The sequence below is a fragment of the Aotus nancymaae genome, unplaced genomic scaffold (genome assembly GCF_030222135.1).
Source record: "Aotus nancymaae isolate 86718 unplaced genomic scaffold, 86718_ANA_hifiasm-v0.15.2.pri h1tg000012l, whole genome shotgun sequence".
Lineage (NCBI taxonomy): Eukaryota > Metazoa > Chordata > Mammalia > Primates > Aotidae > Aotus > Aotus nancymaae.
In genome coordinates, this window is record NW_026988423.1 from 15,058,505 (window position 1) to 15,072,121 (window position 13,617).

Below are 13,617 nucleotides of genomic sequence, written 5' to 3' on the forward strand. Positions count from 1 at the left end.
TTCCCAATCCTTTTTTTTTTCTTTTTCAGAGCTAACTTTCTTTTATGAGCTGTCCATTATACACTAACCTCAGTTTTCATAACTGACATCCACTGCCCCCAATCTACCCAATATGGCTCAATCACCCAATACTCTATAAAGACTGCTCTTCTAAGGTCACCATCTATCTCCTTTTTTGTTGTTTTATTTTTCTGAGATGGAGTCTTAATTTTGTCGCCTGGGCTGGAGTGCAATGGAGTGATCTCGGCTCACTGCAACCTCCGCCTCAGGTTCCAGCAAATCTCCTGCCTCAGCCTCTCCAGTAGCTGAGATTACAGGCACCTGCCACCACACCCGACTAATTTTTGTATTTTTAGTAGAAATGGGGTTTCATCATGTTGGCCAGGCTGGTCTCGAACTCCTGACCTCATGTGATCTACCCGCCTCGGCCTCTCAAAGTGCTGAGATTACAGACGTGAGCCACCACACCCAGTCCTAATTTCCTTATTCCAACACTTTAGTTCTCCTCATACTTGACCTCTTGAACTATTTGGCGGTGCTGATCATTCTCTCCATAAATTATTCTTTTAACTTGGTTTCTATGACATAATACTCTTCTGGTAGTATTCTTGTTTTTTGAGACAGAGTCTTGTTCCATCACCCAAGCTGGAGTGCAGGAGTGCAGTGGTGCCATGTTGGCTCACTGCAACCTCCACCTCCAGGGTTCTAGTGATTCTCCTGTCTCAGCTTCCCGAGTAGCTGGCATTACAAGCATGCACCACCACGCCCAGCCATCTTCTGGTATTATTATTGAATCTCTGACCATTTTGTCTCAGTACAGTTGTCCCTCCACATCTATAAAGGATTGGTTCCAGGACTCCCTATGGATAACAAAAACTGTGGATGCTCACTTCCCTGATATAAAATGGTGTAATAGTTGCATATAACCTATGCACATCCTCTTGTATATTTTCAGTCATCTCTAGGTTAATAATACCTAATACACTATAAATGTTTTGTATTCTTATCCTGTATTTTTAAACGTTTGTATTTTTTTTATTGCTGTGCTACTTTATTTTTTCAAATATTTTCAATTTGTGGTTGGTTGACTCTGTGAATGCAGAACCCATAGACAAAAACTGAGGTCCAAAAAAGTCTACCCTAGGTCTTTTTCTCATTTTATAGTACTTGCAGGTTGATCTCTTTCATTCTCATGGGTTAATCATCATCTATTCACTGATTACTCCTAAAACTGTATCTGTAGTCCAAGACTGTTCTAAAAGGTCTGGATCCACATATGCATATAAATAATAGACATCTCTCTTGGTTATACTATACATATTTCAAACTCAATAGGTTCAAAACTGAATTCATCTTCCCCCTCAAATGTATTTTTTCTTCCTCTCATTTTGATAAAAGGTATTACCAAACACCCAGCTGCCCAAGTCAGAAACCTGGTATGGAAAAATTTATGTGTATCTAGCTCTTTTCCAAGAGAAGCAATACTATCTGGTGGAGCTAAGTATCTATACCACGAAAGCTAAACTTTTCTACAATAAGAACAGATTACTAATTTGGGTTTTTCAATACAATAAGTCAGAATCACTGAATTATTTTATTTAATTTGTCATTACCAAATAACCTAACTACTCATTTACTCCCCAGGCTGTACTAAGATACTGAGAAAAAGTGTGCTATATACCATACTGGAGTAAGACAATCACTATAATAATATCCTCTCTGTTCTAAACAGAAAAAAAACAGGTCTCTGATTTTATGACTAAGTCTCATTTAAGATTAAAATAGCTTGAATCAGTCCTTCATGGAATATCAACTCTGAAAGAACAACTGACACAAAATTAAGGAAGAAATCTTGAAATGGGCATTTGCACTAGCAACCACAAGCAACCCTAGCTAAAGCATTTAGCCACTTTCCTTGTTTTTAAACAGAGTGAGTTAGAGCACACATGTATTTAAAATAAACTGTGCTTGAGTGTGATTCTACTGTTTAAAGGATTTTTTCATCACATGCCAATTACTTCATCTGCTGCTCAACCAAACAACAATTCGGTTTGACAGTGAAAGATCAATACTATACTTGTTTAGATAAACCATTCTTATTCTTTAACATTAAAAAAAAATTTAAAGTAATTCTGATTATAAAGCAAAAGGTAATCCTTATATGAAATGAAGTTCCACCATAAGAGTCTGATTACTGAATTAAGTGCTTTAAATCTAGGACGAAGGATGTTAGGTTAGAGTAACATTCAAAACCAGAAGAATATAAACAGACTATCAAATATCTCATATTCCTGATTCTCTTGGTGAACAACTTAGATGATTCTTTCCTCTTCCAAGGTGACTACTATTGCTACAAAATTACACAGCAGAACACTGTAATAGTTAATAATTAAATTTTGGCCAGGCATGGTGGCTCACGCCTGTAATCCCAGCACTCTGGGATGCCAAGGCAGGTGGATCATTTGAGATCAGAAGTTTGAGACCAGCCTGACCAACATGATCAAACCCCATCTCTACTAAAAATACAAAAACTAGCCAGGCGTGGTGGCAGGCACCTGTAATCCCAGCTACTTGGGAAGCTGAGGCAGGAGAACTGCTTGAACCCGGGAGGTGGAGGGTGCAGTAAGCCAAGATCACGATGCTACACTTCAGCCCGGGCAACAGAGCAAGGCTCCGTCTCAAAACAAAAATCAAACTTTAAAGTTACTGTACTTGTGGCACCCTATAAAGCATATATTAAAAGATAATATATCTGTTAACTAAAATAAACCTTAATGCCTACAAAGAAAATAAAAGTGAACATGAAGTAGTTGTCTTCCTTCATATCTAGTAACCATGAAAAAGAAACTACACCTAAAAGCTGCAATACTATTATAAGGAAATGGTGCAAAACTGAAATTTTAAGTTAATAGTAATGCACATTTTTACATTTAAATAGACATTTTTAGGGCCGGGCACAATGGCTCATGCCTGTAATCCTAGCACTTTGAGAGGCTGAGGCAAGCATATCGTTTGAATCCAGGAGTCGAGACCAGCCTGAGCCACATAACAAAACATCATCCTTACAAAAAATACAAAAATTGGCTGGGTGCGGTGGCACACACTGTAGTCCCAGCTACTTAGGAGGCTGAGGTGGGACGATGGCTTGAGCCCAGGAGGCAGAAGTTGTAGTAAGCCCAGATCACATCACTGGACTTGAGCCTGGGTGACAGAGCCAGACCTTGTCTCAAAAAAAAAAAAGAAATTTTTAAATTCAGGAATGCGGACTAAAAATAGAGAATAGTAAAAACCTCTTTCCAGGTTCTAAAAAGATCTCAATGTAGTCTGTAATATCAAGGATATGTGTGCTACCAAATTAAGAATCAAGATACTTAAAGTAGTATTTAGGCTGGGCTCAGTGGCTCATGCCTGTAATCCCAGCACTTTGGGAGGCTGGAGCAGGATAACTGCTTGAGGTCAGGAATTTGAGAGCAGTCTGGGCAACATAATGAGACCCATCTCTTACAACAAATACAAAAATTAGCTGGGCACAGTGGCACATGCCTGTAGTCCCAGCTACTTTGCAGGCTGGGGCAAAAGGATCACTGGAGCACAGAAGTTTGAGGCTACAGGAGCTATGATGACACCACCACATTTCAGCCTAGGTGAGAGAGTCAGAGCCTATCTCTAAAAAATCAAAAAATAATTTTTGATGTTTGATTTTCTAGATTTCATCAATATTACCAAGTAACGCTTGTATCACACTTGACAGTTAAAACTGTAAACCATATAGTTCATTAATTATAATCATAAAATAGAAGGTAGTCAGAGCAGAATTATTACCCCCACTTTACAGATTTAGATGTTGAGGTTCAGAGGTTTTAGGTTATGTACCTAAGGTCACATATACAGCAAACAATTGAATCAGTACTCAAAATTTAGGTCTTCTAATAATTTTTTCCTATGCCATGTTATTTTAAAATAGCCATTATAGAGGCTGCAGTACACTGTAGATAAAAACAATGTGGCCGGGCGAGGTGGCTCATGCCTGTAATCCCAGCACTTTGGGAAGCTGAGTGGGTGGATCACGAGGTCAGGAGTTTGAGACCAGCCTGGCCAACGTGGTGAAACTCCGTCTCTACTAAAAATAGAAAAATTAGCTGGGCATGGTGGCAGGCGCCTGTAATCCCAGCTACTCAGGAGGCTGAGGCAGGAGAATCACTTGAACCTGGGAGGTGGAGGTTGCAGTGAGCTGAGATGGTGCCACTGCACTCCACTGGGTGACAAGAGGAAGACACCGCCTCAAAAAAGAAAAAACCAAAGCAAAGAACAATGCACTAGCCTAGGAGTATAAAAACCTAGTTTAAAAGCCTTTTTAAAAAGTCAGAAAATTTAGCCAGAAGTGGTGGCTCACGCCTGTAATCCTAGTACTTTGGGAGGCCAAGGTGGGGAGGATCACTTGAGGTCAGGAGTTCAAGACCAGTATGGCCAACATGGTGAAAACCTGTTTCTACTAAAAATATAAAAATTAGCTGGGCATGGCAGCAGATGCTGTAATCCCAGCTACTTGGGAGGCTGAGGAAAAGAGAATCACTTGAACCTGAGAAGGGGACTCTAATCTTAATGAGTGAGATTATACCACTGCACTCCAGCCTGGGTGACAGTGAGGCTCTATCTCAGGGAAAAAAAAAATAGTCAGGGAATTCTATGAAGAAAACACAGTCTGCCACTTATTCTCACTTATTAAGCACCTTCCTGTGTTAGAATTTGTACCAAGAAGCAGCAATATCCTTTCCTCAAGTCCAAATTATAACGCCTCCATTTATCGCTTACCCTACGGGAATGAAGAAAGAAGCAGATCAACCATAGGTAATTATAGAGCATATAAATCTATGGCGGTGCTAGGTCATGATTTTCAGAAGTACACCCTGTGATCCAGCTGGCAACTTAAAATCTGATTTAAAAAAAAAAAGGCCAAGTACAGCGGCTCACGCCTGTAATCCCAGCACTTTGGGAGGCCAAGGCAGGCGGATCATTTGAGCTCAGGAGTTTGAGACCAGCCTGGGCAATATCATGAAAGCCCATCTCTACAAAAAATACATTAAAAAAAAAAATGGCATATGCCTATAGTCCCAGCTATTCGGGAGGCTGAGGTGGGAGTGGCTTGAGCCTAGGAGGCAGAGGTTGCAGTAAGCTGAGATCACACCATTGCTCTCTAGCACAGGTGGCAGGACCAGACCCTGTCTCAAAAAAAAAAAAAAAAAACCTGAAAAAAATTTTATTTATAGACTTCTGGACTGTAATTTTCAAACAATATAATGTAAAGGCATGTCTCACTTACCGCTGGGGTAGGAGTCTATCATTAGCCAGGTATCCTGGCTTATGAATCTCTTTATTATAATCTGCATACTTGGCTTGGACAGCATAGGAGGCCAAAAGAACTGCAGTTTCTGGCGGGCAATATATCTCATCATTCAAGATGGCTTCCTTAACTTGCAAGAAGAAGAGTCTCTGGGTTATTTCTTGAATTAATTCCTCAGAAACATCTTCAGGAAAAAATTTAGCTCTAAACTTGAACTGTAAAGGATTCTCTTTTTTAACATCTTGCTGTGTCACCTGGAAAAATAATTTCAAATGTAACAACAAAAATCTTAATTTACAATAATTGAACCTAGTCATGTCAAATTCTTTTTGGAAGAAAGTGAGAAGTGAAATAGAAGATTCTAAATCTATGAAGTCAGATTTTAGTGTGTAATACTCTAAATCAGTAAACAAATATATGTGATAAAAGATTCCACGCTCTTGAATGTGACCTATAAACTCAGATTCTAATAACCAAATTGAAAACGTTTCTACATATTCTTGAGAAGATTATCCTACAGATGTTTACATCAAAATTGAAGCATTTAGCACGCCATCTGTGCTACTTGCTTTAATATTTGTTATAGGCTAAGTTTTCAAATAGAAAAAGTAAGCATTTTTTTTTTTTTGAGATGGTAAGCTGATGGTGCCTGACTGAATTAAAAACACATGATATCTCTTAACGACTAACAGTTAACTACAAAAGGAAGCTTGGAATCAGTCAGACTGTTAGCTTTTCCAGCAGGAATTCATGATAATTTCAACTTAACAAAATTATTAATGTTATTGTATATATTTTACCTTTTTATTTAGTTTAAGCCATGTAGAATAACCTTTGCTGTCTACATACTGCAGCCCAAAAAACCAGACCTCACGCAAACCAACTGTTTTCACCACCTAAAACACAAGAAAAAACCAATTTCAGTTCAACATATACATTGAGTCTAGATGATATTACACTTCAAAAGAAGAACAAAACTATATAGGTATACACATACTTCTTTACCGTAGAAAAAGTTAAATTTAACATATTAAAGGAACATTTTTAAAAACTCAAATTCAAGTTTTCTACACTCAATTTTTTTTTTTTTTTTTGAGAAGGAGTTTTTACTGCTCTTGTTGCCCAAGCTGGAGTGCAATGGCACAATCTCGGCTCACTGCAACTTCTGTCTCCCTTCAAGCGATTCTCCTGCCTCAGCCTCCCATAGCTGTGATTACCGGCATGCACCACCACACCTAGCTAATTTTTTGTATTTTTAGTAGAGATAGGGTTTCATCATGTTGGCCAGGCTGATCTCGAACTCCTGACCTCAGGCAATCTGTCCGCCTCAGCCTCCCAAAGTGCTGGGATTACAGGCATAAGCCACTGCACCCAGCCTCTACACTTAATTTCGTAGTGTCACTTCAATCCTCTTACTTGATCCACTTTTTCATACCTCCTTTTTTCTTATCTATCATGACCTCAACAAATAACAAGAGTCTTGAAAATACACATATAGTTTTCATAATCCTATATTTCGATTTCCATTTATCCCCACAAGTACCCTATTGGTATATTTAGGGCAAATGGTATCATTTTGGCGATTAGAAAAGTGTCTGATAAAGCTTTGTGCAGTAGCAGTATCGTAGACAATGAGGTTTATCCAAGCACAATTATTGCTAATTGAAAACTTTTCCCAATACCCCGCTGTGACAACTTGCAATATAGTCGACATTGGCAATTTTTGACAGTCTCTATGAAGACTGAATTTAAAAAAAAAAAAAGGAAAGTGTCTGATATATTCTGTGTTCTATCTTCACTGAGCAAGAAACCATTACTGGAACATACTATAAATTTCACCCTTCTACAATTTTGCTCATGTTTTTTCTTCTGCCTAGAATGGGTCTTCTGTACTTTTATGACCTGTTAAAATAATTTATTCTTTAAGGACCAGTCAACTAACATGCCTTCTGTGAATAAAGCTCTCCTATCATCTAGATAAAATTAATCACTTGTTCCCTGATATTCCCATAGGACTTTATCTATCCTGCTATTAGAACACTTACTCTATTAAAATTGTGTTATTAGCAGTGTGTCTACTTACCCTCCTTGACTGTATAATACTTATGGACAGAGATTATTGATTTATTTGTCTTAAAATCCATGGTATCTCACAGAGTGATTAGCCTGTGGTAGGCATTCGAAAGTATTACAGTAAATAAAGTGGTGGAGTTAGGACACACACCTAGGACTTGCCCACACTTAACAAAAGCATATGGTTTTTTAAAAATCTATAATTTAAAATGAGGAAAATGAGCCAGGGGAGGTAAAAGTTCATTAACATTTTAAAAGCTTTATAGAATGATTCATTATCAGTTCTTAAATAATAAACATTCTTGGTTTTTTGGGACTTTTTTGCTTTGTTTTTTTTAAAGCAGGGTCTCACTCTACCCACACTGGAGTACAGTGGTACAATTTATGGCTCACTGGAGCCTTGACCTCCTGGGCTGAAGCAATCCTCCTGCCTCAGCCTCCTGAATAGCTGGGACTACAGGCACATGCCACCACATCCAGTTAGTGTTTTTTTTTGGTTTGTTTTTTGTTTTGCTTTTCTTTTTCTGTAGAGGCAGGGTTCTTGCTATGTTGCCAAGATTGGTCATAAACTCCTGGCCTCAAGTGATCCTCCCCCTTCAGCCTCTCAAAATGCTGGGATTATACATGTAAACCACTGAGTGCTCAGCATTTTTTTTTTTTTTTTTTGTCGGTTTTTTTTTGAGATAGGATCTTGCTCCATCACTCAGGCTGGAAGTGGTGTGGTGCAATCTCAGTTCACTGCAACCTCCAAACTCCCAACCTAGGGCTCAAGCAATCTTCCCACCTCAGCCTCCTGAGTAGCTGGGACCACAGGCATGCACCACCAAACACAGCAATTTTTTCTATTTTTAGTAGAGACAGGGTCTCACGTTGCCCAAGCTGGTCTTGATCTCCTGAGCTCAGACAATCTGCCTGCCTCAGCCTCTCAAAGTGTTGGGATTACCGGCGTGAACCTTTGCATCCAGCCTGTTTTTCAAAAAAATAATCTTAAAACATTTGGCAGGGCACAGTGGCTCATGCCTGTAATCCCAGCACTTTGGGAGGCCAACGTGGCTGGATCACTAGAGGCCAGGAGTTCAAGACCAGCCTGGCCTACATGGTGAAAACCCATCTCTATCAAAAATACAAAAATTAGACAGTCCTGGTGGTGCACACCACCCATAATCCCAGTTACAAGACAGACAGACACACACACACACACCCCTCTTAAATCATTCCAGGCTTTTGGTTTCAAGACAGAAAACTGAACCCTTCTGTTTACTTTCCCATTTTTGAAAATTTTCACTGAAATGACACAGTTAAAAAACACTGGCTGGGCACAGTGGCTCATGCCTGTGATCCCAACACTTTAGAAGGCCAAGGCCGGAGGAGACCAGGAGTTTCAGAGCAGCCTGGGCAATGTAGGGAGACCTTGTCTCTTTTAAAAAAAAAAAAAAAAAAAAAAATTAGCTGAGTGTGGTCACGTAAATCTGTATTTCTAGCTACTCAAGAGGCTGAGGTGGGAGGATTGCTTGAGTCCAGGAGGTCAAGGCTACAGTGAGCTGTGATTATGCCACTGCACTCCAGCCTGAGTGACAGAGCAAGATCCTGTCTCAAAAAAAATTAAAAATAAGAAACTTCTGGAAGATGTGGAATATAAAGTCTCATACTGATAATGCAAAAGCTGATCAATGCCAAACAATGAAAAATTCAATGCAGACAAAAGGAGATCCCAAATAATCTAACTTTGGTAAAAGACAGGTTGCCCCAGCAGTGCCATAGAAAACATTCAAGCTCAGAGTACAGGAGTGGGAATGTACAGGTCAAAAGCAGCAGAAAGAAGTATAACAGAGCAGCTGGCCTCAGCTTCTGCCCCCATACTCTGAGAGATTCACAATGCTGGGTAAGTAAAAGGGAGATGTACCACAGTGGGCACAAGGAATAATAGCTAAACTAACTTTCTTACAGATAAAAGAACAAGAGAACTCAGCTATGAAATGCCCTAATAGGCCCTATCTCCCCAGCGGTTTAGGTGCTCCTAGAATTTTTTTTTAAGTTAATATATTTTTGTGAGGCTGTCCTTTGAGTGCCCATAAACTTTGGATTACATACTTTTATAAGTGAAACTCCTTGGGCACATAACTATAATATATGTACATTTATTTACAAATTACACACTGTCATGCTAATACACTATAAAGCATATATATTTTTAAACATTTTGGAAATGATTTTATATAAAAGATTTTATATACATATATGTATTTTTAGATGGAGTTTTGTTCTGTTGCCCAAGCTGGAGTACTTCCGCCTCCCAGATTTCAGCAACTCTCCCACCTCAGCCTCCTGAGTGGCTGAAATTACAGGTGCATGCCACCATGCCTTGTTTGTATTTTTAGTAGAAACAGAGTTTTGCAATGTTGGACAGGCTGGTCTCAAACTCCTGACCTCAAATAATCCACCTGCCTTGGCCTCCCAAAGTGCTGGGATTACAGGAGTGAGCTACTGCATCCAGCCTAAAAATATAATTTAATACTTCTTTCACCCTAACAGATGTTCTTACACACTCTTTGGGGGTGTGAACACTCACGCTGTGCTTTAATCCCACAAGAAGCAGCTAGAGGAGAAGGCTAGTCAAGAAGAGTCAGCAAGAAGCAAACCAAAGGACTTCAAGCACTCAAGAGTCCCCAACACAGAGCAGCTGTCCTCAATCTAACATCATAATCAGACATGGGGCTTTGCTACACATGGACTCATGAAGCTATGTGCTCTCATTTTAGAGGACCCAGTTTACTCCTGGCTTGACGTAAAGCTGCCAGCTCATTCCATGCACGCTATATACAAAAGTAAAGCCTGTATTTAGATCCTTGCATTTGAGTTCAAGAAAAGCAGTCAGGAAATAGAACAGGGACTGAAGAACTGCTGAGAACAGTCCATAACAGATAACCATACTCAATAATCTAGACCAAGCCGGACGGTGGCTCACACCTGTAATCCCAGCACTTTGGGAGGCCAAGGCAAGCGGATAACTTGAGCTCAGGAGTTCAAGACCAACTTGGGCAACATGGCAAAACCTCATCTCTACCAAAAATACAAAATAAAATCAGCCAGGGGCTAAGGTAGAAGGATCACTTGAGCCTGGGAGGTAGAGATTACAGTGAGCTGAGACTGTGCCACTGCATTCCAGCCTGGGCAACAGGAGTGAGATTCTATCTCAAAAAAAATTATTTTAAGTAAATAATAATCTAGACCATTTATAATATGAAGTGTGTGTGTGTGTGTGTGTGTGTGTGGTCAGTGCTGCTTAATGATGGAAATACATTCTGAGAAATGCATCGTTAGACAATTACATCATCATGTGAACATCATAGAGTATACTTGAACAAACCTAGCTGGCACAGCCTACTACACACCTAGGCTATATGGTATAGCCTATTGCTCCTAGCCTACAAACCTGCACAGCATGTTACTATATTGAATACTGTAGGCAACTCTAAGACAACTGTAAGTATTTGTGTATTTAAATATATCTAAACATAGAAAAGGTACAATAAAAATATGGTATTACAATCTTATAGGACCACTATGGTATATGTGGCCTGTCATATATAATGGTATGTGTCATATATAATGGTATATGCAGTATATGGTATATGTGGCCTGTCATATATATGTGGCCTGTCATATATAATGATGTTGACAGAAACATCATTATGCAGCATTGATACTGTATTTATCTATATAAATAGAAAGAGATATACATAAAACCATCAAATACTGTTCTACGCACTTTATATAGATTTTCACTTAATTCTCAAAATATACCTCTAAAGAAGTAATGTTATCTCATCCTAATTAGAGCAAGAAATTAATTTGTCCAAAGTCAAACAGGTACAACTGGAACTACTGCAGGCAGTGTGGCTCCAGTGCCCATACTACTAAACCACTACACATTACTGCCCTATAATAAATGAGGTTTCACTTTCCGATCCAAGTTAAAGTAACTCTACTTAATAAAAAGTAAGTTTTATTTCTTAGTATCCAATACCAAAAAGAATAACTTGCTGATTAGTTTTTGGCTGCCACAAACATTTCACTTACTATAAATAACATTTCAATTTGCTATGAAGTACAGTAAATGCTAACTCTATTCACATTTTTTATTCAAGATAGACTTTATATTCACAAACAGGAGTCCTAGAAGAATCAACAGAAGTGGATATTATACCAAAACAAATGTGGTTTGGAAAAAAAACAAAAAGAAGTGGAGATTGGTTCACAAGGTATGGTGAACTCAGCTCTCTGATTTTGCTTTAAAATTTTGCTCATCTGGCCGGGCGTGGTGGCTCACGTCTGTAATCTCAGCACTTTGGGAGGCCAAGGCGGGCAGATCACCTGAGGTCAGGAGTTCAAGACCGGCCTGGCCAAAATGGTGAAACCCTGTCTTTATTTAAAAAAAAAAAAAAAAAAAAAAATTTGCTCATCCACACAAAAAGCCTTTCATCATCCAAAAAAGACCTTAGCAGGACTTTTCATTTTATGAATTACCTAATTAGGGGATTAAGTATATTATTTGTTATGAGAAAAAGCAACTTTTCAGAATTTAGAATTTTTATTTCATCAGATTTGAATCTGCATTTGACAGAATGACAACTAATAAACCCAAGGTATCTCATGTTACTTATTGCTAAAATGCTAGAAACTCTTTCATTCTTTAAGATCAAGTTATTCTGAGTACAAGCTATTACTCTCCTGCTCCTAAGAAAAAGTATATGTAAAGTTTATGCAAAGGTTATCCTCCTTTTTTTTAAAATTTATTACGTACGAAAAGTCTCCTCTAAGTTTCATGCCATGCATGATATACCACCTTCCATGACCCCTGGGAACAATCTCTTACCTTATTTTCTCAGTAAAACTTTCTCACATTGCAATACAACATTACCTGGCAAGCTTAAATTTTAAAATACTGATGCTTTAGAGTAGGCCCAGACAATTAAATCAGCATCTCTGGAAGGGGTTTTGAAGGCACTGTCTCCTCCCCCTTTTTTTAAGCTCCACAGGTGACTCTAATGCATATCCAAGACTGAGAAGAAAGATAAGATCAGTAGTCCCAGTGCCTTAACATACCGGATACCTGACCTCTATGTCCCAACCTTTCTTTGCCTCATACATTATGAACCTATGACACCAAATTGTTAGTGATCTCCTTATAGCCTATACAGGTTGAGCATCCCTAATGCAAAAATCCAAAATCCAAAATGCTGCAAAATCTGAAACCTCTTCAGTACCAACATGACTCTGCAAGTGGAAAGTTCCACACCTAACCTAATGTGATGAGTCCCAGTAAAAACTCAGTATAAATTTTATTTCATACATAAAAGTATTATTATTACTCTTTTGAGACAGAGTTTCACTCTTGGTGCTCAGGCTGGTGAGCAATGGCGCAATCTCGGCTTACCGCAATCTCTGCCTCCCGGGTTCAAGCAATTCTCCTGCTTCAGCCTACTGAGTAGCTGGGATTACAGTCATGCACCAACACTCCCAGCTAATTTTGTATTTTTAGTAGAAATGGGTTTTCTCCATGTTGGTCAGGCTGGTCTCAAACTCCTGACCTCAGGTGATCTGCCCGCCTCAGCCTCCCAAAGTGCTGATATTACAGGCATAAGCCACCATGCCCAGCACATGCATAAAATTATTTAAAGCATTTTATAAAATTACTTTCAGTCTATGTGTCTAAGTTGTACAAGAAACATAAATGAATTTTGTGTTTAGACTTGGGTCCCATCCCCAGGATATCTCATGATACATATGCAAATATTCCAAAATCGAAAAAAAAATCCAAAATCTTAAACACTTCTAGTCCCAAGCATTTTGGGTAAGGGATGCTCTCTACCTGTAATTCCCTATGCTTTCGCTCCCGCTGTCTCTTCTGCCCATGATTCCTACTCATTTCACTCAACTTTGTAGATTATTCTTGAATCCCTTTTAGTCACCATCACAATGATTTTCATAGATGTTAAATAAATGCCTGCTGAAAATTATTTTTGAGAAGTCCTCTCCCACAAATGTAGGAATGTGAAAGAATAAAGAATATCCTTACTGCTGTAGTAGGGGTATCTGAAGAGCTACCATGAAAAATTCCAAGTGCTACATTGTTGGATTATCAGCAAAAGTACAGAAAAATAGAGAAAGAGGTATGCAACAACATTCACACTATGGTATCA

At 38.8% G+C, this 13,617-nt stretch overlaps 1 protein-coding gene and 1 non-coding gene across 2 annotated transcripts in view; one reads left to right on the plus strand and one right to left on the minus strand.

The window, feature by feature from the left end:
- RDX (radixin) overlaps nucleotides 1-13,617 on the minus strand; it is a 100,318-nt gene that overhangs the window by 61,558 nt on the left and 25,143 nt on the right. Inside the window, exons 4-5 of the mRNA XM_064375401.1 lie at nucleotides 6,142-6,237; nucleotides 5,321-5,595 (exon numbers count right to left, since the gene is read on the minus strand). Coding sequence (XP_064231471.1) covers nucleotides 5,321-5,595; nucleotides 6,142-6,237 — 371 coding nt within the window. The remainder of the gene's footprint in view (nucleotides 1-5,320; nucleotides 5,596-6,141; nucleotides 6,238-13,617) is intronic.
- Nucleotides 6,944-7,083, plus strand: LOC135274727 (U4 spliceosomal RNA). Its single transcript, XR_010342496.1, has one exon. It is a non-coding gene; the product is annotated as a U4 spliceosomal RNA (small nuclear RNA).